General features: G+C 49.9%; 1 protein-coding gene across 6 annotated transcripts in view; it reads left to right on the top strand.

Annotated features, from left to right (window-relative positions):
- Positions 1-14,689, top strand: part of PAX8 (paired box 8) — a 60,907-nt gene extending 46,218 nt beyond the window's left edge. For all 6 annotated transcript variants that reach the window (XM_001093332.4, XM_015113145.3, XM_001093559.5 and 3 more), the window contains 3 exons: positions 4,814-4,915; positions 11,871-11,957; positions 13,436-14,689. In XM_001093332.4, the coding sequence (XP_001093332.1) occupies positions 4,814-4,915; positions 11,871-11,957; positions 13,436-13,512 (266 nt within the window). In that variant the 3' untranslated portion in view covers positions 13,513-14,689. The remainder of the gene's footprint in view (positions 1-4,813; positions 4,916-11,870; positions 11,958-13,435) is intronic.
- Positions 14,690-26,478: the final 11,789 nt, after the last annotated feature.

The following is a 26,478-nucleotide window of genomic DNA, read 5'->3' as shown; positions in this document are numbered from 1 at the left end:
GAGGTGAATTTGAAAGAAAGAAAAGGAGCCTGGGCCCGATGGCTCACACCTGTAATCCCAGCACTTTGGGAGGCCAAGGTGGGCAGATCATCTGAGGTCGGGAGTTCAAGATGAGCCTGACCAACATGGAGAAACCCTGTCTCTATAAAAATACAAAATTAGCCAGGTGTGGTGGCACATGCCTGTAATCCCAGCTACTCGGGAGGCTGAGGCAGGAGAATTGCTTGAACCCAGGAGGCGGAGGTTGCGGTGAGCCAAGATCATGCCATTGCACTCCAGCCTGGGCAACAAGAGCAAAACTCCATCTCAAAAAAGAAAAAAAAAAGAAAAGAAAGAGAAGGAAGCTGAGACCACATTATTCCTAGGTAATGCTGCAGACCAAGAAAGAGGACACAGTAAGTTTTCATTCCACAGTCAGTTCAGCTTTAACCTGCGTCAATCTTCTGCACCCCTCTGAGTGACTCCCAAGGACCCTCGCTGCCGCCTCCTGCAACTCCTTTACCTGCTTCATAGTGTTTTTCTCTGGGTCACTTCTTTCGGCCCAGTGGCTCTGATAGTATGATTTCCAAGGTGACTATCCTTCTGAGTCTCAGCTCGTCCCCAGTCAGCCAAGAAAGAGGAAACAGCAGGGTTTGGGGAGTAGCAAGAGTGCCCCTAACATTGCCGCCAGTTCCCTTTGGAAACCCTGGTCTGGAGTCCCAACACACTGGCCAAGACAGCAATGTCGAGGCCGTCCTGGTCCCAGCTGCTCTGGGACTGACTCCAGCTCAGCTCAAAGGAAAGCTGTGAGCTAGGTTTTATCATCAAAGAGTCCATTCCCCTCCTCCATCCTTTTGTACAAAATTATATTTAGTTCTGCCAAAGAGATTTCTGGGTTGCCATAAATTCTCTTCGCTATCAGAACGAGATAAGGAACTGAAAAGGGGTTACATAGAGGGCAGACTTCAAAGGGGGCAAATAAAATAGTCTGAAATCACCTCTACCCTCCGAATTCCTCCAGGCAACAGCTTTATGATTCTGGTCTCTACCAATATTTAGAATATTTACCAATATTTCAAGGTGTGGAGGGAGCTAGAGTTTTCTTAGAGAACCCCACTCCATAGCCAGTCAACATGGGCCTGTGCTTTCTGACAACTTCTTAAAAATAGGACCACATTGGACGGATATGTGGGTGTAGAGGAGATGGCATTCATAGCTAGGATATTTTATGATGAAGAGTCTTAAAAACAGAGAAGTAGATAAGAGGGCACGGTTAGGCCCTGATGCAGTTTCCACCCCATGGCTTCTGTGGTTTTGCTTCTAAGAAGGCTTGCAAGCTTCTTGGCTTTTTGGAAGGAACTATGTATTGAAGCAATTGGAGCAAAGAGTTTTGTAGGGCTGTTGGGAAAGTTTATGGTGCCGCAGTCTTGGTGAGAGCCATGCTGAAGAAAGTCTTACTAGTCTTTCCAGGCAGACCAGCTTTCGTGGGAGGAAGCCTCAGGCATCTGTTCTGATGTCCTATTCAGAAGCCTCTACCCCATTGGGAAGACATTAGGTGACTGAGGGGAGATGAAGATTAAAATCTTAGAGTACAGGGGAGTGAGGCTGATGAATTTCATTTATAAGAGCAATGTGGGGGCTACTTCTTATGCGGTAGAGCCCCGTGGGGGCACCTGTGGACCACATTAAGTTGTGTTGTAAGGGGAGTATATGCTCTGGAACTCTGCCTGCTACTCTGCTAGGCTCGAGAGGCAGTAGGTTCAGGATGAGGGCGGGGAGAGGGGGAGCACGGGGCCGCAGTCTGCCAGGCCAGAAGCAGCCCTGCAGGGCACGAGGCCAGCACCAGCAAACAGGTGACCTGAGAGCCAAGACCACTTCCCACTGCTCCCCACCCCGATCATGGCAGACACAAGCTGCCTCAGAATCCTTCTCAACACTGGGTGCCAGGAAGCCCCTACCAGCCAATCAAGTAGTCAGGTGAATCCAATTTACAAGCTGAAATCTAAACTAGTTCCTTATGTGACAGGCAGGAAGATGTGGTTCAGAGAATTAAGTGGCTACCTTTCATCCAGGGTCCGGCCTGGATCTAGAGTTCCCTTTCTCTCTCTCTCTCTCTCTCTCTCTCTCTCTCTCTCTCTCTCTCTCTCTCTCTCTGAGGAGGAGGTAGGGAGGGAAGAGAAAAGAAGGAAGCAGGCCTGAATCTGCCACCCTCTTCCATCACTCCCTCCCTCACCACCTGTCCCTGCCCTGTGCTCCTCCTGCTCTCACAGACTTCCTGTCACTCCTTCCCTCTTGCCTAGCCGGTGCTTTATCTCAGGGCCAAGGGGGCTGAGTTTGAGGGTCTATTGTGTTGTATTCTTCACAGAAAGCTCAGATTTTATCTCAGTATAGCTTCTGCATATTTCTCCCTCTACATCTAAATATCTTAAAATCCTCTTTTCCCCTCCTGTGTTTCCAACCCTTCATTTGTTCCCTTGATGACCTTGTGTCAGGTGAACTGAGCCCACCTGTGGAATGCTAGTGGGTTTCACCCCATTTGGTCCAGCACCAAGCACAGCTGGACACTGCAGGAATAGTCAGACAAATTAGAAGGTGGTGTTCCGGTTTACCAAAACATTCACACAGTTTTAACCAATGAACACTGATGGCTCTTATTCTGTAGGAGTTCATTGGCATATAACCATTTCTAGAATGTGTCCATTGCACTAATCAATGTCCACCTGTAGCATGAAACCCTGGCTCTGAATTATACAGATAACCTCATAGAAATTGTAATAAGGTGCCTCCAGCTATGGTTTCCGCTCCCCCCCCCATTTTGCATTTGAAGAAACTGACACTTGGGGCACATACTAGGCTTATCTAAGGGCACTCAGAAAACTAGCCACAGAAGCAGTATAAGGACCCCAGGCCCTCTGATTCCCAGGCCCTTCCCTCTAGAGAAAGCGCAGAAGTTGAGTGTGCCTGATTTTGTTCATTGACCCCTCGGGCTTGGCTCCAAATGCCTATCCCAGCCTACGTCCCTTCTTGATTTAGTGCCTGGCCTTGCTAATTTAGCATTCTGGCTTTCTGCTATGCACCCAAGTGCTTAGAAAAGTGTCTAGAACATAGTACTTACTCAGTAAGTATTTAGCAAATGAACATTGTCTTTGGGGAATCTCCAGAAAGAGAGATAAGGAGGAGGTAGTCACTGTAGTATTGGCAACTTAACAGGATTTCATGGGACCTTCCTTCCCTTCTGTCATGACCAGGCACCCCTTGAAGGGGCTGAGGTATGAAGGACCTGGGGGGGACTGATGGGCGGAAAGTTGGACAAGCAGTACCATAGAGGAGATGAATTTGGTAAGTTGGTTAACAGGGGCTCACAGTGACCCACACAGGTTTTGGGAGGAAAAAGCAGCCCCCAAAATGGAAGAGACAGAAGGCATTTGGGTAAAACGGTCATAGTCCAACATAATGGTTCTTAGCCAGCAGCGATTTTGCCCCTACTACCTCCTGCTGAGGACATATGGTAATGTCTGGAGACATTTTTGTTGTCACAATGGGTGAAAACTGCTGCTGGCATCTACTGGATGGAGGCCAGAAATGCTGCTAAACATCCTACAATGCACAGGACAGCCTCTTGCAGCAAAGAATTGTGCACCTAACATGCCGATATTGCTGAGACTGAGAAACTCTGTAAATATTACCAAGAACGAGGATGAGCAAATAACTCATTATTCCGATTGGAGCATTTTGAGAGTGAAATAGGTATAATTAATAAATATGCTGGGATAGTGGTCATCACCTGGGTACACCTTGGCAAACCAGGGTGTACTGTCACCTTGCCAAGAATCTCGGGGTGAAGGAGAGTCTGGTTGGGGCCTGCAGGACATAGGAGCAGTAGAAGAGGGGCAGGGGCAAGGGATCATGTTTATGTTCATTGTCGTATGTAGTAGATGGGGAGATGCTCGCCAGGTCAGGTGGGGCCTCCGGAATGGGAAAGTGATTTCTCGACGTAGAGGAGAAGCAGAGCTGGGAAATGAGGTCTTTACAGAGCTGATTTGGTATCACCAAGGTTGGAGTATGACCCACAAGCCATAGAGAAACAGAGAGATTGGTGTCTGTTTTGCTAAAAATGGTTCTTTTCAAAATAGAATTGACAGATATGTGGCTCATGGTCATGTAAAAGTGAAATATCTCAGCCACATCTCCTTACAGGTTGGGGTTAGCCAATCGGTTTCCTGTACCTTGCAACTCTGATAGATTGCATCCACTTGGAAGGCCCCCTCTACTCAGTGGGAAATGGTTTAGTGGTTGATTAGCAATGTCTATCACAGGCTCCCCCCAAAAAATAGTGATGAGTTAGTGGGCCACATACATGCCATCCCTTCATAGGGTCTTATTCTTGGTACTCCTCAGAGCCAGGAATGAAAGGGATGAGCTCAGAGTCAAGTGGCTTCAAATGTATTTATGGAGGCCAGCTGTACCCACTGCTCTGCAGGCTGCTGTCGGGGATAACAAAGAACAGATGACATAGCCTCAGCCTTCAATACCAGGACATTCTTGTGGATTAATAAGATAACAATCACGTAAACAAAACCACTGGAGAACAGGGAACAGTGTGAGACTGCAGTAACAAGTGCTCCCTGCATGGTGGAGCCTCTGTCCTGCAGAAGACCAGACAGAGGTGACAAGAACTTGGGCTTACAAGAGGAGGGGGCAGGAGGAAGTGGGTTTGGAGAATGACTGTAGAGTGGGTGGGAATGGCATGGGGGAAGACAGCCTCAGGAGAGTGAGATGATACATATGGGAGCCCCTACGGTCCAACTGATGACTCTTTGCTGTATTTTTCCAGGGCGAGAGATGGTGGGGCCCACGCTGCCCGGATACCCACCCCACATCCCCACCAGCGGACAGGGCAGCTATGCCTCCTCTGCCATCGCAGGCATGGTGGCAGGTAAGGAGAGGGCTGGCAGGGAGGGGAGCACTGCACAGAGGAAGTATTGGAGCAAGGTGGGACACGAGGGGCAAGAGGCATTCTGTGCCCTATTCATAGACTTCCCGAAGGGCATTGAAGGATGGACCAAAGGGGGCATCTTGTAAATGCCTGGAGACAATATCCCAGTGCAGTCCTGACTCCCTGTTTAACTCGCCCCAGCTCGGCCTCCTTCTTCCCAGGCCTGCCACATTACCCTCCATGATGAAAAGGGAGGGGCTGAGACAGACCTGTGTTCAAATCCAAGCTCCACCACTTCTTCCAGTGAATCAGTGAGCATAAATGGAGAGCAGTTCAAGGGCCCCAAAACGCTGTGAGTGGAAGATGAGCCCTACCCTCAAGCAGTGCTGGTCTCCTGGTGATTTAACTCTGATGAATCCGTTTTCCCCTTCTGTAAAATCTGAATCGGAAGGGTATTGATGATGATGATAATGATGATGATGATGACCATGATGATGAAATATATGCTTCACATCTCACTTTCTCTCAACCCTGCATGGATAGGACCCCGGTTCTAGGTACTCTAAGAGTACTATAGAGGATAAAACGAGCCTGGAGTAGCTCTCCATCCTCATTTGAACCGTCCTGGAACCTGCCTGCCAGTCATTTGGGTTTCTTTGTCTGCCAGTCATCATCCAATGATGATTCAAGGTGACAAGATCTGAACAAACGAAGATAATGGGAGTTTCCTTGGGCAAGTCTCAATGGTTTAGGAGCTGTATAGGAAAGACTTTGGGATGGATGAGACATAATTGAGCCATTTTCACTGGTCAAAAAGGCCTGGGACCTGGAATTTCTGGAAAGAGGTCTGAACACAAGGCATCTGTGACCCCCATGCCAGCCCTAGCCAGCCTCTCTGGCTCTGACCCCAGAGACTTGGCATATTTACCTAGGCCTGCTTCCCTTCCTTGCCGGCAGGAGTTAATCTTTGCCAGCCACCCACTCTGGGCACCCTATGCAGAGGCAGGTGGGCTGGGATCTCCTGGGCAGAGGGAAGGGAGGGAGAGAAAGGAGGAGGGAAAAAGGCTCTGTGCTCCCTGGGAACCTGCTGAGCTGGCACTTGTTGCTGCCTGGTTACCGTGGCGATGTGCTTAATGCAGCGTTGAAAATACAGAATACTGACTCCTCTCTCCCTCCTGGCCCCGGACTCCCTCCCTCCCTCCCTTCCTCTTCTGGAGCGTGAAATGAGATTGGTCAAGATAAAAAAGGAAAAGATTCGGTTATTTTTTTAAGAGTGTGGATAATGGGGCCTCTCAATCAAAATCCCAGGCTCCAGTCGGCTCCCCCCATTCCCCTTCCAACCCCTCCACCTTCCCCTGCCGCCTGCTTAGAGGAGGAGGAAGAAACATAAAGCACAAGGCTTTTCTCTTAATTATGAATCATTCCCTGAGGGCAGGCCCAGGGCATGGGGTTTCTGGGGCCCAGAGTCTGACCTGTGAGGTAGCTGGCAGGCTTGGGCCTCTCATCAAAGTCCCCCAGGTTGTTTCCAGAAAGAATCCTGAGTGGGTGCTGTGAAAAAGAGAAAAAAAAAAAAAAAAGCACAACTAGGACACTGACTGCAAGTAAAATCCACAAAGGAGGGACCTTGTCCCACACAGTTGGGCTCCCAGTGAGTTCCATGAAAATCAGTTTTTAGAAAATGCAGCACTATTTAAATGAATCACTTGGTTCCTAGGGATAGCATTGCGCAAATGAATTCTTAAGGAATTTTTTTTGTGGAAAAATTATATGTCCATCTCTTACCACCACCTGCAATCTCCCAGTTGATCGAATGGAGATTCCTGCAATTAAAGTGGATAAACTTTCATCGAGCACTTACTGCATGCATGTTAGGTACATGATAAATGCTTAAAGCAAGGCATGCCAAAGACATTCTTCAATCGATTATGAAAGGAAGGATCACTTATTATGTACTTCTGCATGTGTAGCCATTCAAATATGTATAACTTTATTTCTAATTTTACCCTGACCAGAAGACTGAGAGGCTAATACTATCCCAGCTTTATGGATAAGGAAACTGAAGCAAAAGCAAAGTGGTGTGCTCAGGGTCATAATCATACTCAGTGGCTGAGTTGTGCAAACACGGGTTTTTCAATTTCACGTCTAAGGCTCTTTCCACTACACCATACTGCCTCCTACCATACCAGAAATAAAGACATAGGCTACAAGAGAGGAGGACAGGAAAAGGGCTAGGACAGATTTCCCTTGTCTATTCACCTTCTGTTTCTCTTTTATTTTGTTTTGTTTTATTTTATTTTATTTTATTTTATTTTATTTTTTGTTCTGACTCCGTTAACAGTCAATGATTCTCAACCAGTTCTAGAGCAGAACCAGCAGCTCCAGATATATGGATCCATCCAATCATCTATCTTTCCACTCATTCATCTTCCCATACATTTTTCCACATATCCATGCATTTTCCCATCTATCCTTCCAACTTTCGTCATCCATCCTGTCATCCTCTACCTTTCCACCAATCCTTCCATCTTTCCATCCATCTTTTTTTTTTTTTTTTTTTTTTTTTGGAGACAAAGTCTTGCTCTGTTGCCCAGGCTGGAGTGTAGTGGCATGATCTTATCTCACTGTAACCTCTGCCTCCTAGGTTCAAGCAATTCTCCTGCCTCAGCCCCCCGCCCCTCCCCCAGTAGCTGGGACTACAGGGATCTGCCATCATGCCTGGCTAATTTTTTTATTTTTAGTAGAGACAAGGTTTCACCATGTTGGCCAAGCTGGTCTCAAACTCCTGGCCTCAGGCAATCTGCCCACCTTTGCCTCCCAAAGTGCTAGGATTACAGGTATGAGACACCGTGCCTGGCCCCTCCATCCATCTTTTAATTCATCTGTCTTTCCAGTTATCTATCATCCATCTTTCCATCCATCCATCTTTCCATCAATCCTTTTATTTTTCCATCCATATTCATTCATCCATTCATCTTTTCACAGAACTATCCTTTAATCTATCTTTCCATCCATCCTTTCATCATCCATTCTTCCAGCCATCCATCCTCTCATACATCCATCTTTCATCCCCTTTTCAATCTATTCCTCCATTAATCTATCCATCTTTCTATACATATATCCTTTTATCTATCTGTCTTTCCATCCATCTTTCCACCCATCCATCCTTCCATCATTCACACTTTCATTCATCCTTGTGTACTTCCATCCATTCATTCACCACTTTTTCACTTAACAAATACTGGTTGAAGGTCTACTGTATGGGATGCTGGGGATACAACAGTGAATAAGTCAGATTCCTTTATTGCTGGAGCTTATAACCTAATGGTGAAGAGAAATGGACAGTAAATAAGTCAACGAATGAATAAACATAATAATTTATTGTCTGTGAAGACAATAAAACGGGATGATGTAATAAAGAGCCACAGGGAGAGGAGATAACTACTTTAGATTGGGTTGCCAGGGGAGACTTCTCTGAGAAGGTGTTCAAAGTGACCATCCAAGTGATAAACTGGGGCAGACCATCCCTGGCCCAAAGAACAGCAAGTGCAAAGGGCCTAAGGCAGGAACTAGTTTAGCATGGTAGCAAGTAATTGGTAGTGGCTGGGTCAAGTTTGAAAAGGCGACTCTGATTTCTAGGAAAATGAATTGTACACAGTCAAGAGAGAAAGCACAGACCAGTTAGGAGACAGTATCAGTACTTGCAAGAGATGACAGTGGCTTCAGCTAGGGAATTAGCAGTGAAGGAGGAAAAAAGAGACCCTGAAAATATATTTTGGCTGCAAAGCCAGCAAACCTTGCTGGTGGATTGGCTGTCGGGATGAGAAAATAGAGGAAACAAGGATCATTTGTAGGTTTGGGGCATGGATGATGGTGGCAAGTATATATATGGGAGACCAGGAGGGGAAGTGATGTAGTAGATGGCAAGTGGAAATCAAGAGTTTTTTGGGCCATGTTAGGATTGAGATGCCTACTAAATACCTAGTTTTATAATAAGTTTGTAGGTATATCATGTATGTCTGAAGCCAGGAAAGAATCCTGACTGGAGTATAAATTTCAGCCATTGCACAAAGCTGTCATTTAATGATAAGACTACTAGAAAGCAAGCCTGGGGTTCTTCAACAATTTAGAGCTCAACAGAGAAGGAACAGCAAGGAGAATGAGTAGGAAAGACAACTGAGTTACAAAGCAAACAGAAGACTCGTCATCACAAACCCAAAGGCATGGAGAGAGAGATGAGCTAAACGGTCAAGGGAATTGTGGATATAGAAGCGACCGTTGGTATGATGGAGTTAGAGACTGTGGGGACTTGAGGGGATCAGAGTTGGCCTGATGGGAAGGGATAAGAAGATGAAGGCAGAGACCATGGGGCAGAGAAAGGCACTGGTAACTAGAGAGGAATGTGGGGATAGGAAGGGGATTTTTTAAAGACAGAAGATAGCAGAGTATGTTTGCAGGGTGAAGGGAGAGACTGATGAAACAGAAAATGGGATCGTTGGAGCGGCCAAATCCTTGGAAAGGTGAGTAGGGTAGAATGCAGAGCAAAGAGGCAGGGTTGGCCTTTCATTGGGGCGGAGACGTTTCATCTGCTGTGACTGCAGGCAGGTAGGCACATCTGGTGACAGGAAGATGCCACACCTAGGTGTGTACCACCTACCGAGCCTCATCCCCTGCCCCAGGTTCCATGTGACTGAGATACTTGGTAAATGGTAGTTAAATACATAAATAAGTGGATGAGTGAGTGAATGCATGAATGAGTGACAAAATGAGAGGGTAAACACATTGTGTTTTCCACCTCTCTCCCTTGTCCTTTAGAGCTTGCTGTGTTTGCCATTGGGTAGGGTGTGGTAAAAGGTGCTAGGGCCCTTGCTATGTGGCCAATAGAGAATTGGCTGAAACCCGGGAGACCTGGGCTAAACAGAGGGCACTTGGCACTGGGAGATGCAAGAGAGAGCACCAGTGTGGAAGGACGGGGCCAGGATTCTAGTTCAGGCTTTCACTGAACACGTGGCCTTGGCCAAATGTCTTTACTTCCCTATGTAACAGATGTGTTATCTGTTAAATAGATGTTTAGAGTAGATTATTTCTTAGTTTTTCATCTGTTAAATAGAGGTTTAGATTCAATTATTTCTTAGGGTATTTTTTGTTTTTTGTTTTTTGTTTTTGCTTTGCTTTTTACTTCTTTACCCCCTTCTTTTTTTTACCCATATTTTTTGCTTGATTTACATTAGACTTAGTCTCTGCCCCTAAGGAACTTTCTTACTGTGTTCTTATCTGTCATTGACTTCCTAGACAAGGAAAGGATCCAGTAGCCTTTCTCTGCTTCAGGCTCCTCCTCTTCATCTCTCTTCTTCCTGTATAAACGCCTACTTGTCTGGCAATAAAGCAGCTCCCACTAACCCCAACCCAGGCCGTAAGACTGGTTGAATGACTGATTTAAGCCTTCATTGAGCTTTATTTTCGCACCTGTTTAATGGGAAAATAATAAAAGCTTACATTTATTGAGCGCTCCCTATATATTTGAAGCATGGTGCTAAGCATTTAATACATATTTTCTCATTTAATTCTTGTTAAACCAAATGAGATAGGAATAATTATTTGGCCCACTTTATAGATGAGGAAACCAAGGCTCACCTGTAAGTCACTCATTCAGAGAGGCTAAGTGATTTGTCCAAGGTTACAGAACCAGGAAATGGGAAGTAAGAATTTGACTCTAGACAGGTCAATTCCAGACTCAGGGAGTTTCAAGCAACCCGTCCAGAGAGTCTGAGAAGCAAACTCAGAACCACGTAGCTCACAATCAGCTCACAATCGTAGGTGAGTTTCTGAAAGGCTGGGTGGAAATTCATTGAGTCTCAGGATTGGCAGGAATCTAGCTTTGTAAATGGAATTATCTTGTAAGTGAATAAAGGGATTATCTGCAATTTAGAGTCAAGAGCCCTAAGGTCGAGTTCTACTCTGACATTTAACAACAATGTGATTTGAGGCAAACTACTTAATCATGCTGCACTCCAGTTTCCTTTTCTATAAATTGGTATCCATGAGTACCTCATAGGGTAGTCGTGAGAATAAAAGATCATAATGTGTGGGAAAGTGCTTTACAAACTTTAAGCTCTACACCAAGCACCGGTAGTGGCTGTGGTGGTCAGCTTGACTTTGTTTTTGTTATGTCAGGGAATTCTTAACTAATTTCATCTGTAAATAATTCCTTTGGAAAAGTCAAGAATCTATTACTAGAAGGAGGTGATCTGATTTACTTTGTGTAAATGTATACATTGAGTTTGCTTAAAGTGGCAGACTCAGGATGGAACAACAAACTACTCCAAGTCCCAGGACGCAGCTTCCCGGGAGGTGGGTGCCCTCTGGGTCTCTCCCTCCTGTCCCACCCTTAACCCTCACACCTCCCCTCAGCCCCCCGTGCATACACACACACTCATACCTACGGAGGCGAAAAGGTTCATATATACAGATTTCCTCTTTGGCGCCTAACCCCATGCCTCTGCTGTGGGGCCCTCCCAGAAGAGCCCTTCGGCAGAAGGTCCAGGCAGCAGAAGGAGCAGTTAGTCCCTGGGCCCTAGAGTCACAGCACAGTTTCCTAACTCCACCAAACCCTCCAGCTCTGGGAGCTTCCGCAGATCCCAGAGCCTCAGTTTCTTCATCTGGAAAATGGGGATAGTTATAACATCTACCTTCTGGGCCTCCTGGGAGGGCTGTAGTGTGTCAAACCAGTGCCTCCAGTACCTACGGAAAAGGACACTGCCCCAAATTATCCAGACCGATGGGTTTCAAAAGGGGTGATAGAGGGACCTTCTGATCTCCACTGTCCCTGCCATGGCTCCAACTGTCTCCCCCACCATTCCTGAGCTTGCCCGTTGCCAGCCCTGCAGACCTCCCCGCACCCCAGCCCTGCACTGGTGCCCTTCACCTCACAGGCCTCTCCCCTGTGTGCCTCCAACAGGAAGTGAATACTCTGGCAATGCCTATGGCCACACCCCCTACTCCTCCTACAGCGAGGCCTGGCGCTTCCCCAACTCCAGCTTGCTGAGTAAGTCCCTGGGGCCGCCCAGGCCTTTGCTGGGCAGGATGGATGGTGTGGTGGGGGGCAAGGGTGGGTCAAAGGTTACCTGAAAGCTGGGAGGCCTCAGATTATACAGACAGCCTGGGAGGTGGTGGTGTTTGTAATGGAAGAAGGCAGCAGGAGGGCAGTGTACCTGGTGGTTTGGGGAAAGAGGGCGGAAGTCCAGAGGCTCCCAGGCATTGGTTTCCCTCCTGCTTCTTAAGGCCGTGTCTTTTCAATCTTTGTTTTGTGTAAGATTCAGGGCTCAGGCCTTGAAGGGGAGGGCAGGGGAGGACTTGAGAAAAGCCTAAGAGAGGACCTCCTGCCTCCGCGGCTTACAGTCCCACAGTGCAGACACTGACGCCGGGCACCCCGCCAGAATGCAACTGCTCTCCTTCCTGGGAGCCGATTTCAAGAATGCCATCCTGTTGTCCCCATTAACCATCTAAGTGGCTCCGAAATACTCATGATTCAGCACCAAACCCTTACACAGAAATCCTTTGTTCCACCACATTCCCCATATTTAGCCTGAGATGCTGGCAGTATTCAGGGTCAAAGTCCAGAGAGTGAGCTGCAGTGAGCTTTCAGGCTTCTCTTCACCCCTCTCTTGTCCTGGAGTCCTGGACTGGGAGGATAAGCTTTCCAGCAAAGCAAAACCCCACCAATGGGGACTGGAGGGATCCCACTAGAGCCTCTCTGAGTGGTGGCCTTGGGGGTATCAGAGCAAACCTGAGCTAGACAGAAGCAGTGACCCAAGGATGGCCGACCCCACAGGCACCATTGCAGGCTGGGAACCATCCATTCCCCGAGACCCCCACTCTTCCCATTACCTCCTTGTATTCCAGAAATAACTTGAAAGGGGGCAGACCTGGGCCCTGTTTGCCAGATGAGTTCAACTCCAACCCACCTTTCCATTCAACTTAACCAGAAAAGATGAGGGCAATGAGACATACCAGGGTTCAGGCACCTTCCCACTGAGCCTCCCCAGGCTGCCCATCCTGCAGGTGTGCAGAGCCTCACCTTAAGGGCCGTCAAGCCCAGATCCCCTTTGACCCCGCAGCAGTCTAATCTCCCTGGGTCTTAAGAGAGAAGGCTCTCTGTCCTGGCACTGTTTGGGCAAGGCTAGGGAGGATCCCGATGACCCCTCAGTGCACTTGATTCTTTGGGGTTCCACATGCAATTGTTTTCTATTGCCCTCTCCCTGCAACGAGGGTGTTGAAGGTCAGAGCAGCCATAGGGGGAAGGGGCAAGAAGCCACTGTTCTCATTCTGGCCAGAAACTCAAAGGTGAGGCCAGAGAAGGAGGAAATAGGGCTGGAGAGGAGTTAATCTTTGATGATCAGATAGGCCAGAGAAATGAATGATTAACTTGTGTTGTCTTAAAGGTCAGCAGATGCAGGGAAGGCTATGGTGCAATTTTCCTTTCTGACCAGCAGTGTTGTTGTTATTTTTTTTTAATGTGTCCAGGTTCCCCATATTATTACAGTTCCACATCAAGGCCGAGCGCACCGCCCACCACTGCCACGGCCTTTGACCATCTGTAGTTACCATGGGGACAGTGGGAGCGACTGAGCAACAGGAGGACTCGGCCTGGGACAGGCCCCAGAGAGTCACACAAAGGATCTTTATTTATTACATGAAAAATAACCACCAGTCCAGCATTGCGGCACACTCCCTGTGTGGTTAATTTAATGAACCATGAAAGACAGGATGACCTTGGAGAAGGCCAAACTGTCCTCCGAGACTCCTTAATGAGGGGCAGGAGTCCCAGGGAAAGAGAACCATGCCATGCTGAAAAAGACAAAATTGAAGAAGAAACGTAGCCCCCAGCTGGTACCCACCAAAGGAGAGAAGAAGGAATAGCCAAGGAACTTGGGGGGATGGCGAATGGTTCCTGCCTGGGCCCAAGGGGTACACAGGGCACCTCCATGGCTCCATTATTAACACAACTCTAGCAATTATGGACCGTAAGCACTTCCCTCCAGCCCACAAGTCACAGCCTGGTGCTGAGGCTCTCCTCACCAGCCACCCAGGGAGTAGTCACCTCCCTCAGCCTCCCGCCTGCCCCACACGGAGGCTCTAACTGTCCTCTTTCTCCACATCATTTGCTTGGCTCTTTCTACACCTCCCTCTTGGGCATGGGCTGGCTGAAGGCTGGGGCGAGTCCCTCAGAAATTCCACCAGGCTGTCAGCTGACTTCTTTTGCCTGCTGCTGTGAAGGTACAGCACCACCCCAGGTCCTCCTGCAGTGGGGCATCCCCTTTGCAGCTGCCATCAGCTGGACCAGCCCCAGGCAGCTTAAAACAGACATTCCACAGGGCCTGGGTGCCTGGGAGGTGAGGCGTGGTGTGCGGCTTCACCCAGGGCAGAGCAAGGCAGAATTGCAGGAAACTCGCTTCCCCTTCCCGACAGCTCCTGCCAAGCCCAGTGTGCTTCCTGCAGCTCACGCCCACCAGCTACTGAAGAGACCCAAGGCACCCCCTGAAGCCAACAATACAGGGTCCCTCTCTGCTCCCCAGCAGCTCCTGCCCCCAAGGCCTGACTGTATATACTGTAAATGAAACTTTGTTTGGGTCAAGCTTCCTTCTTTCCACCCCCAGACTTTGGCCTCTGAGTGAAATGTCTCTCTTTGCCATGTGGGGCTTCTCTCCTTGATGCTTCTTTCTTTTTTTAAAAGACAACCTGCCATTACCACATGACTCAATAAACCATTGCTCTTCATCTCAGGCTTTGGGGTTGGCTGGGGAAGGAGGCACCTTGGGGCTGGGCTTTCTCCCAAGAACATCAGAGCTGAGTAGCCGACAAACTCACTTTGGGGCCATGGGTTGGAAGGGACCATCTAGTGCCCCACAGCTCTGGCTTGGCCTTCTCCCTCTGCCTTTAATTCATGTTGAATGCTGGGTACCTCACTCATCCCAAGTTCTTCGACACTGAGTAAATGCAAGGATAGCACAGTGTCAAGCCAGCCATAGACTCCCCGCAAGGAGTGCTGTTATTATTAACAGGAAGCCAGAGAATCAGCAGGGTGGGTTAGTGAAGGATCTGGGAATAGCTATGACTACAGCTTGCATAAACAGCTCTGAAGGAAGAGAGAAGACTGGGCTCTCTTGTGTGCAAGGCACCATATGGAGGGCTTCATATAAGTTAAGTTGAAATTAGCCCTGTTTTACACACAGCTTCCTTTTACATATGAGGAAACTGAGGCTTTGAAAAAAATGAAATGACTTGCCAAAGATAAGAAGTAGTAGATTCAACCAAGTCCTCTTACTCTAAGCCCAACACTTGTACCCAAAACCCCAGGGTCCTCATCAGGGATGCCAAAGGGTTCTAGACCCAGTGGAGGTTCTGGGGCTGCCACTGGGGATTTGATTTCTTTTGATTTGCTTAAGATTTGACCTGACTGAATGGAGAGGTACAGTGTGGTGGGGCCAGGACAAGGTGAGGGAGGCTATAGAAACTTAGGACTTTAGGCCAACCCCCTCCAGGAAATTTGGGAAATGCAGTGTGACAGCTTGGGCTCTGCACTCCAGGGGGCTGTCTGGTATCCACATGGACCCTCTCCATGTGAGACCCAGCTGGAACAAGGGGGCAGGGGCCTGCAGCTGGGATGCCCAGGTGAATGTGGACAGCTGGACAGACAGCACTGGGATTGAGTGCGATGGAAGGGGCCCAGGGATTCCAGGGCTGGGAGGTCAGAGGCTGGGAGACAGGGCTCTTACCTCCTTAGGCCTCCCAAAGGGAGGTTAGGGATGCTGCCATGGATGACATGGCAGGGGGGAGCCCTCCCAGGAAGAAAATCCATCTCTTCTGAGGGGATCTGAGATGTGGCTCTTTTCTCAATGGCAGGACTTCCCTCTGTAGCGCGACTCTGAATCCATGATATCTGAGAGTCTTCCTGACCTCAAACCCCTGGGATCCCGAGTGCTCCCTACCCACAAATCACTTTGAGATGCACAGCATCTGAAGGAGCCCGTAGAGCCATCCCTTGCATTTACAGCCACAGCCCCTCTGGGGACACTCTGTACACCCGTCAGGCCCTTTCCGACTCACAACCAACAAAGGGGCTTAGGCTGTGCTTTGGCTAAGGTGACCATGGTTTAAAACTTGCCTTTCTTTCCCTGAGGTGAGCTGGGCTTGCCAGGAACCTGTGCTCAGAGCGGGTGTTTGGTGACTGGGGGATGTGCTCCCCATGTAGCGGGCCTTGGCTAGTACCTATCCAATATTCTGCCCATGGTCAAACCATGGGTCCCCTTTTCGGGCTCAGAAAATAGGGCCATTTATGTATTGGGTGAAAGAAAGACAATTCGAAGTGCCCCAGCATTTGGGGTGGTGTTGGGAGAACTCAGGCTGGCACATGGGGGGACACAGTGAAGAAGGGCGTGATGACAAGGACAGGGAGGACACGTAGGGGGCTTTGTGGGTTGGCCCAGTGGCCAGTTTCACCTGGGGGAGTGAGGGCAGCATCTGTGAGTGGTCGCAGGTGAAGGGAAATTGCTTTATGGTACAGGGGAGCCGGGGGTTCTCTGGGCGTGGTATGTGTGTTGGTAGGAGAACTGGGGATGAGGCATGGGCCCAAAACATTCCTGAGGCATTGAGAGCACTGAGGGTCTATCCCTTCCGCCTGGAATAATCCCTTTCACTACTCATGTAGAGAGACCACCTGAGCTTCCCAGGCAGGCTACTCTTAATTTCTCCCTGGTCCATTACCCTCACTCCTCCTCCTCAGGTTCTAGCACAGACCAGGCCAGCCCAGGGTGCTAGGAGCTCGCAGGAAATTCATGTGGACCAACCCACCCTGGCAGGGCAGTGGGTTTCTTGCTGGGAAAGGGGGCAGCTGGAACCCTGCCTGGGGCCCACCAGATGAACAGAATTGCTCTGACCTGTACCCTCTACCAGAAAGTTCCAGGAGTAGAGACGGTGGAACTGGGAGTCGTCACCTACAAAGTCAGCCCCCAGGCTACTTCCAACCCCTCCCCTTGTCACATCATCTCTCACTTCTCCAATATCCTTGCCATGAGTTGTGGCTAAGAAATATGTATCTTCTGCCCTCTGTGCCAAACACACACTCAACATTGGTGACAACTTCAGGCAAGAGGAGTTGGTGAAACCTACTGGAAGTGGAAGCAGGAGCCTCCCAATAGAAACAGAAAGACAGAGAGGGTGAGGCTCTTGCTAAAATCTCCCCTCTCCCACCTGCCCTCACCATCCTCCCACTTCTACCACTCAAAATACACACACCTTCCCCATCCATATCAACATGAGGCTTCCTGGCTGGGCACTGTGGCTCACGCCTGTAATCCCAGCACTTTGGGAGGCTGAGGCGCGTGGATCACGAGGTCAGGAGTCTGAGACCAGTCTGGCCAACATGATGAAACTCGTCTCTACTAAAAATACAAAAATTAGCCAGGCGTACTGGCACATGCCTGTAATCCCAGCTACTCAGGAGGCTGAGGCAGGAGAACCCAGGAGGCGGAGGTTGCAGTGAGCCGAGATCATGCCACTGCGCTCTAGTCTGGGTGACAGAGCGAGACTCTGTCTCAAAAAAAAACAAAAAACAAAAAAAAAACCATGAGGCTTCTTTGAGATAATTCACACTTCCTTGTCCTTTGGGGGTGGGCACTAGAGGAAGAGGACTGCAGACCTCAATGCCATTATTACTGGGCCTGGGCGTCAGCATCAGCCCCGTCAATCAAGGCTGAGGGAGGCCGGGGCGGGGTTTGAGCTCCCTCACAGGCAGCTCCTGCACCCACAGCTTAACAGCATCTCTGCCCTGCCTCAGCCTCAGAAGTGATAATAACCCTCTACACAGGCTTAGTTTCTTTTTCCATACAAAGCCCATTCATACCTATTTACATCTCTGATTTTGAACATTGGCCTCTTTTGTTTTGCACTTGGGGAATCTGAGACCAACAGATAACTTGACCTTGACTTTTTCAAGGTCATTCAGCGAGTCAGCAGAGGAGCCGGGACCACAGCCTGACCCCTAACCCAAGGTCTAATCTGCATCCTATCATCAGGCCTCAGATTATCTGGACATGGCCAGGCTTCTGAGAGACCTCAAACACCCCTTGAGTTGCAGGGAGGAGCAGAAGTCACTTGGCCAGTTGGGGCACAGTGACTTCTGCTGCCCCTCCCTGCAAAGCGTGACTGGACAAGGCCCAGAGCTCAACAGAAGAAGCACTGGGGCCAGGCAGGGCGGTGCCAGGCTGATCTCAGACTTCCCTCCATCCTTGGCCCTAAATCTCCCTTCTGGGTGCCCTTTGGCAGCCCCTCTCTAACCTTTAGGGTCATAAAGCCTTCCATGTTCCATAAAGGAGCTGGTGGCTCCTCTGCCCCAGGCTGCTGTGCTACCTTCTGATGCCAAGTGGCCAAGCCACCGTGGCTATGGTTCTCATGGAGGAAACTCCCTCTCTCACCTCTATCTCCTTCCTTTGTTAACTTCTTTTAGTTTTCTAGTCTTTTTCCTTTTCTGCTGAGTCTACAGCAATTATTCCTTTCCCTACTGTTCCAGAGACATTTGTGTCTCCAGGGCTATGAATGAGGGAAAGAGAAAGGGAATGTTTGGGGAGAGCTTGGAGTCCCTGACCGTGCTCATGAAATGCCAGGAAGCATCCCTCCTCCCTCTCTCCAGTGCCCTCTCGCTATCACCTTCTCCCTCTCCCCATCACCCTCCCCTCTTCTCCCTCTCCCCATCTCCCTCTCCCCTTTGTCCTCTCCCTATCGCCCTCGCCCCATGGCCCTCTCCTTGGCTTCTTGCTCTTCTCATTACTGTCTACAGCTCCCATGGCTCTTTGGGGACCACTGGGACACAGACGCTGGAGGTCTTTACCTCCTGGGTGGCAGACACCTGTCCCCACGAGTCCCCACTCTCACAGGCACACACCACTGTCATCAACCCCATCCCCACATCTCCATGCCCTTCAGAGAGAAGGAGGGTGCCTAGTTCTCTTTCCTGGAAGAAGCTGGAGCAGGCAGGCAGGGCAGACAGGTCTCTCCTTCCCCTGACCTCACTCTTTCCCCTATCCTTGAGAAGCAGCAGGGACTAAGGCGCACGGTGAAAGGACTCAGGCCTCCTGGAAGGCAGCAAGAGGGGCTTTGGATGGGGAGAGAAGGGGAGGTGGGGGACCCGGCTCCTTGGCATCTGTGCCCCGTGGCAGCCGGCCAGGCTGTGGAGGGAAGCGCCGCCTGCGGCTCTCCAGGGAAAATGTGATTTCCCCCTGAGTGAAGCGGACTGTGCAGTGTGGAAATTGGCTCTTTTCTGAGCGAGCTGCTGCTGTTGCTGCAGAGTCGGGGCGGGCCGGCTGGCCCCTGGAGTGAGCCGGGAGCAGCCATGTGCTGAGAACTCATTAGGGATAAATCAAACTAGTAACAGCATGAAGCCAACACCTCCCCACTGCGCCTCCCTCCCCCTCCCCCTCTGAGACCCCCCCACTTCTCCTCCTCCTCCATGGTCTTCTTCCCGTCAGACTCTCTCCTGCCTTTTCCACAGCCAAGGCACCCTCCCTGAAGCCAAGGCGCCTCCCCCAGACAAGGCACCCTCCCCCCAGTTTCAGGAGCCTGAGCTCCCGCTCCTGCACACAACCCTGCGGGCCCAGGCTTACCCGCCTACTACCCAGACGCCCAGAGCCGCCCCAATGAGAGACAAGTTCATTTGTAAATACTGTCTTTTTTTGTTTGTTTTATGTTTGTTTGCTTTTTTTTGCTGGAGATGGGGGCCTGGTAGCAAGCTTCACTGACAGCCACAGCCCTTGCTAGGAGCACAGATTGGGACCTCACAGTCCAGGCCCTCTCATCCTCCCACCGAAGTCACATCATTCCCCTGTCCTCACCCCCTAGAGGGACCCAGTGGGGAGGCCCCCAGCTGTGGGTAGCATTGGTACCCCCACATATAGCCATCCCCCTGGGGAGATGAGAGCACCCAGAAGACTTAACTACAGCAGGAAAGAAATTGTCCTTAAAACAGATGAGCTTGGTCAGAATGGAAACTCATTTCCCCACCGAAGGAAAACAAGGAAGAGAAAGAGACAAGTAGGAAGAAAGAAGGGAGGAACAAGGCCTGGAGCTCTTGTCGCCGTGAAGGCGATGAAAGTGTTTACCTGCAAAGTGTAGCCGTTTCTTCCCTAGAAACACCCTCTTTGGTGAGGCAGGGGGAAAGGGTTCTGCCCAGTCTGTTATTCTAGGGGCTGAACTGGTTGGTGTTATTAAAGTTTTGCTAGTTATCATATCATAATAATGTGGCCCCTGGTCATTGCCTTTGTTTTCCCCCTGGGAGAGATTGGCTGAGGGATGTTGCTAAAAGAGTCCACACCTGGAGTGTAGGGTTGTGACCGGATTTCTGTCCCTTCCCTGCTGGCGACCCCGGGAGACTGCTCACTTACCTCAACTGTAAAATGCGTGGCTTGAGCCAGAAAAATGTGCAGCTTAATGCTGTGACGCAGTAGTGACCCAGGTCAGTGAAAAGCATCGAGGGCCTCATCTGACTGGTTTAGGTATGAAACCCTCTTTCTCCCAGATTTCCCCGGTAATTTTCCATCAGGCAAACACCATATTTCCATATGTGGAATCTGCTCTGTGTTTGGGGTGGGGGTGGGGCGGCTTATGGTGCCCCACCCTCCCTGATGGGAGCTTGGAGCCTGACTCAGTTTGCCACCGAGCTAAAGCCAGGCTTCCAAAAAAGTCCAGGATGGGGCAGAAACCAGAGGAAAGCCAGCTAGCCACAGTTAGTACAGGCTGGGACATGAGGATTCTGCTATAACCCTTACATTAGCTGATTCGTTCATTCATTCATTCAGAAGTCTTTCATGAACTACCTGCTATGAACGTTTCCCTTTGGTAGACACCAGGAGAAAACAAGATGAACCCAAAAGGACTCCTCCCAGGTCCCAAGGGGAAACAAACAAACAAACAAACAAACAAAACACAATAGGCCGGGCGCGGTGGCTTAAGCCTGTAATCCCAGCACTTTGGGAGGCCGAGACGGGCGGATCACAAGGTCAGGAGATCGAGACCATCCTGGCTAACACGGTGAAACCCCATCTCTACTAAAAAAAATACAAAAAACTAGCCGGGCGACGTGGCGGGCGCCTGTAGTCCCAGCTACTCGGGAGGCTGAGGCAGGAGGATGGCGTAAACCCGGGAGGCGGAGCTTGCAGTGAGCTGAGATCCGGCCACTGCACTCCAACCTGGGCGACAGAGCGAGACTCCATCTCAAAAAAAAAAAAAAAAAAAAAAAAAAAAAAACCACAATAGCTTAAGAAATGAGACTTGTACAGAACTATAGAGCAAAGTAGGAAAGTGAAGATCAGAAGACGGTTGCATATAGAACACAAAATACTGTTGGGTTTCAGATGATATTTGCCAAGTCCCTCATGGTCATCCCAGGCCTCTATCTGGGATCACTGTCTTCTGCGAGAAGCAGCCACTAGGAACAGCAACTGCAAACTCTAACCCTCAAGCCTGAAGTCCGACCTGTCTTCCTGGGAAAAGGCTGATCCCCTGGCCTCCTACGCTTCTGTATCTGGGAGGAGTGAGGTGGTGCTAGGCGAGGAAGAAATAAAACATCATGAGCATCCTTTCCCAAACACCCTCTCACCCCACTCCAACCACCGTCTTCCAGACTTGCTCCAGACCTATCTAACCAGACCGCAAGCCTAGGACCAGAAGGCCTGCGTCTCTCTCTGAGTTGCTTCTTTGTTCTCATACCTGGGTGGGGAAGGGGGCAGTGGGTGCTCAGGGTCTGAAAACACACTACAGGCTGCACCTCCCTGCACATCTGGCTGGTCCCCTCCTTCCCATCTTGATAGCCCCCTGCACCCAGGGTGGACCAGCCCAGCTCTCCAACCACAGGTTGGAGAACTAGAAAAGGGAGGGAAGGTTCCAGGGTGGGGAGAGCGGGAAATGGCGAGCAGAGGAAATGAGAGGGCCAGGGACATCGCCTGGCTGTGAGTTCTAGGACTGCTGGGGGAGGTGACAGTGATACAGGCTTTAGGAACAGGCCTCACCTCCATGATCCCATGATCCATGCACGTTTTCTCAGAGCTCTACTTGAAGGATGGAGGGAGGGGACTTCGGAGGCTGAAACACAATGATGGGGGGATGCAGTACCCAAATGTCCCAAGGAAGGAAGGGAAAGTAGAAGACAGGGAGTCAGAGAAGCGGGGAGCAGGTGCCTCCTCCCAGCAGCCAGCCCCAGGGAGGGGATGGGGGTGGACCCAGACCCAGGCCAGGGCTCAGGACCCATCTGAGCATGTCGCCTGCTAAGGAGGAGTGGAGGCGGGGGAGGGGAGGGCGGGGAGGTGAATAAATAATAGGAAATAAAACTTCATGAAGCAGAAAATAAAAGGCAGATTATACAGATGTGGCAATTTGAAGGATCATTGCCTCTGTCCTCTTTTTAACTGCTGCATCTGGAGTTTCGAAGCGGCTTATCCTCTCCCTCCCTTTCCCGGGTCCCTGCCTGGCTGGAGGCCCCCACAGGGCCAAGGCACGTGTGGGGACAGCACCTCAAACGCCTAAATGCCAGTGGCATTTCCTAGCACCACGCGCGGCTGCCCAGCCTGGGATGGGCCTGCAGGGTGGTGGGGACAGTGGGTGAAAGGGTGGGCTGGGTGATTGGGGTGAACCTCTGAGCTGATGCAGGTGTGGCTGGGCTTGTGAGAGAGCATGAGCTTGGGTGAGGACCAGGTAGACTGTGGGGAGTGAAGCTGTATGGTCAGGAGTGGGGTAAGGATTCATCAGGCATGAGGAAGGGGACCTTGGCAAACAGCGTCTGGATGACTATCAGTGGGAGCATGAGGCCTAAGTGTCTGCAGCTGCTTTCTGCTCTTCATCAAAATTCATGTGTTAAGCCTCAATTTGACACTGTGCCAGGTGCTATATAAACAGACATGGTCCCTGCCCTTAAGGAATTTCCAGCCTAAGACACACACACACTGACATTTTGTTTATTTTATTTTAAATATTAATATATTCCTCACCTTATTCTGGGGAGAATCTGAGACAGCTCATATGATATGCATGCCATAAATCAGTAAAATACAATAAAAAATAAAGCATCAGACCACAGAAAGTATGCCATGGGTGGTACCGCAGACCCTAGGCAGCTGTAAAGTTGATCCGGAATTGGCCTTCAGTCTCTTAGTGGTCAAATGAAAGGGTGTTGTGGTCACGTACAGAGCTCTCATTCACAAGAGGGCAATGTACCAGCTCTCGGAAGAAGAACACTTTTTCTATTACTTGACTCTAAGGAAAATTACCCACCTCGGCCCAGATGAAAGAGACTAGTGTGGATAATGTCCTCAAAACATGGCAGCAAATTCAGGCTCAGTCTCCCTGGGCTGTCTCCTGCAGGGAGAGCCAAGGTGGTCACCTGCAGCCTCTGCTCAGTGAAAGCGCCGAAGTCCACACTCCCTTGAGCAAGGAAACACTCTGTATGTTTCAATTCTTTCTTCAGCACTGGGATTTCTTTCAAGTGGGTTTTCATATACAGATTAGCCCTTGGCCATGACTAGAGGCTCAGAGGAAATACGAGTAACTGAAGTCACAATTCCTAGCTGGGTCCAACTCAGGGTCAGAGCAGTGAATGTGTACATGTAGGGGGAGGAGGCCAGGAGTTGCGGGCAAGGCTGTCAGCCACCCTGCACAGGGAAAGCATCGCTTCTGTGACTGTGTACCTCCTCCTGCACCTGTGTCACACCACAGAGGAGGACAAAGAAATGAGACAACCAGAGGCTTCTACCCTGATCGTGAAGGCACAGGTCCAGCCATCCGGGTCAAATCTCCGTCTGTACCCTGGTGTGAGATCTTTCAAAGCAATGGATGACCTCAAGCCACCGCAGAATCACTCACAGAAACAGGGGAGTCAGGAGAGGACGAGTTTTCAGGAGGCGACGCCAAGTGTGGTCTTACGGGTGATAAGTAACAACTGTACCGTATGGTCATTTGTAATTTCCAGGAAGATGCATTGAGGAGCCATGTATTGCGGACAGTTAGAATTCCCCAGGTCTGAAATTCAGAACAGAGATGAAAGTTGAAGGCTTAGATATAGAGGCGTCTTCTAGAAACCATCTTGAAAGCTCATCAGTCAGTCAGGTAAGATCTTTGAGGCTACATAGTTTAGGGGTGGGAAGAGCAAGAGGGAGTAGCAGGAAAGACAAAAAAAGAATATGCACCAGCACTTTGGGAGGCCAAGGCCAGTGGATCACGAGGTCAGGAGTTTGAGACCAGCCTGACCAACATGGTGAAACCCCGTCTCCACTAAAAATACAAAGATTAGCTGGGCATGGTGGCACATGCCTGTAATCCCAGCTACTCAGGAGGCTGAGGCAGGAGAATTGCTTGAACCCAAGAGGCAGAGGTTGCAGTGAGCTGAGATCATGCCACTGTACTCCAGTCTGGGTGACAGAGTGAGACTCCATCTCAAAAAACATAAAAAATAAAAAAAGAATACGCAAGAAAGTAGAAAAAGAACCAGGAGATAGTTTTGAGATGTGCATTGTTTCGACTCTAGATATCGGGCCCTGGGGAAACAGTGGAAATCAACAATTCCATTTCCTGCCCACAGGGAGTTTATGTTGCTCTGGAAGCAGAGAGGCAAAAAGAAATGAAGAGGGCCGAGGCGCAGTGGCTCGCGCCTGTAATCCCAGCACTTTGGGAGGCCAAGGCAGGCGGATCACGAGGTCAGGAGATGGAGACCATCCTGGCTAACACAGTGAAACCCCGTCTCTACTAAAAATACAAAAAACTAGCCAGGCGAGGTGGCGGGCTCCTGTAGTCCTAGCTACTCGGGAGGCTGAGGCAGGAGAATGGCGTGAACCCGGGAGGCGGAGCTTGCAGTGAGCCGAGATCGTGCCACTGCACTCCAGCCTGGGCGACAGAGCGAGACTCCGTCTCAAAAAAAAAAGAAAAGAAAAGAAAAGAAAAAAGAAAGAAAAGAAAAGAAATGAGGAGAAGAGAGGAGAGGAGAGTTACAGAGTTTCCTGTGATAGAAACTGAAGGAGGAAGACTTAAGGAAGGCCTCCTGGAGGAAAGGGCATCTGCATATTAGTTGGTTTTCTCCTCATCATCCATTCCTCCTAGCCTGTCCTTCTAGTACTCAGAATTTCGCCGCAGCTGGTCCCTATGTTTTGGGTGGTGCTGACTTCACTCTCATCCTCTCCAGAAATGGACTCTGATCTCCTTAAACCCCTTGCCCTAGTGACTGGCTCAGATATGGGCACATGGCCCAAGGCAGGCTGCTACAGGAGACTATTCCTGGATTTGAGTTTGAAACTTCCAGGAAGCAGAGAATCACTTCCTGCTAGATTTGCACCAACAAAAGGGATCTTGGGAGCTCCTGGGGCCATCTTGGAAGCATGAGGGTTGCTCCTGCTCATAGGCCTGGGAGATGGAGCCCCTAAAAGAACAAGAGAGAAAAGGGGCCTTGGATCAGAGTGGAGCCCTAGATGAAGCTTCACCTGACCTGGACACAGATTATTCAGCTATTGGAGCCAATCAAAGTCCTTTTCTGCTAAAGCTCGTTTGAGCTAAGATTTGTTGACTCGCAGGCCAAGGCAGAGCCAAGTGCAGAGACCCAGTATCTGAGCAGGATGGCATGCATGAGGGCAGAGCCTAAGCCAGAGCCCAGAGGAGGAGGGGAGCGGACGTGGGGTAAGTCTGGTGAGGCTATGAATTAATAGCTAACCTCACAGGTGTTCCTTCTGTGCCAGGCATTGTTCTGAGATGTTTACGTGCATAATTTCACTTAATCTTCATGAGGACCTTACGACATAAGTAGTGTTATTATCCCCATTTTATAGGAAGCAAACAGAACATAAGAGGCTAACTGGCCACAGTCAGATGGCTGGAAAAGCTGGACTTAATTCCCAGCAGTCCCACTCAAGGACCTGGCCACTGGGGCAAGATCAGGCTGAGCCTTGGTGCAGGGTCTGGTAGATGATCACATGGCTACGAAGGCCAAAGGTCGCTGAGAGGTGATGGGGGAAGAAGGCTGAGAAGGCATTGGAGTTGATGACTGAAGCCATCAATGGCCCTGGGAGGTGGCATTTCAGGCAAAGGTGGGGTGGACGCCAATTTGTAAGGTGTGAATTAGAGCCAGGTATGAATGGGAACCTGGTAAGGGCTGGGAACAGCTGGCAAAGCGCACACATCCCGTGAATTCATCACAGAAAGCAGGGAAGCCAGGCTCAGCTACGGAAAGCAAGAGAGACCAACACCAGCTTTGATTTTTGCTCACGATGATGTTTGCAAGGCATGATAATGAAGCGGGTAGAGAACAGGCCCAAAGAGCCCCAGTGGGCCCATGAAGGAGACAGGTCTGTGGCAGGCAGGAGAAGAGGGGCCAGTGTGCCAGCTGAGGTGACCGGTTGGTCACAGGCTTGTGGAGAGCACCTCTTCCTCTGGAGAAGGGAAGATGAAGGGAACAGGTAAAGGTGCAAGCCACGATTAGCTGGTGAGGGGGCATGGGCATCAGAAAAGCTGGGGGGCAGAGGTGTTGGCAGAGGGGCCAGTGG

This window comes from Macaca mulatta, chromosome 13 (assembly GCF_049350105.2).
Source record: "Macaca mulatta isolate MMU2019108-1 chromosome 13, T2T-MMU8v2.0, whole genome shotgun sequence".
NCBI classification, from domain to species: domain Eukaryota; kingdom Metazoa; phylum Chordata; class Mammalia; order Primates; family Cercopithecidae; genus Macaca; species Macaca mulatta.
The sequence above is the reverse complement of the archived record's forward strand: the minus strand, read 5'-3'. Positions and strand labels throughout refer to the sequence as shown.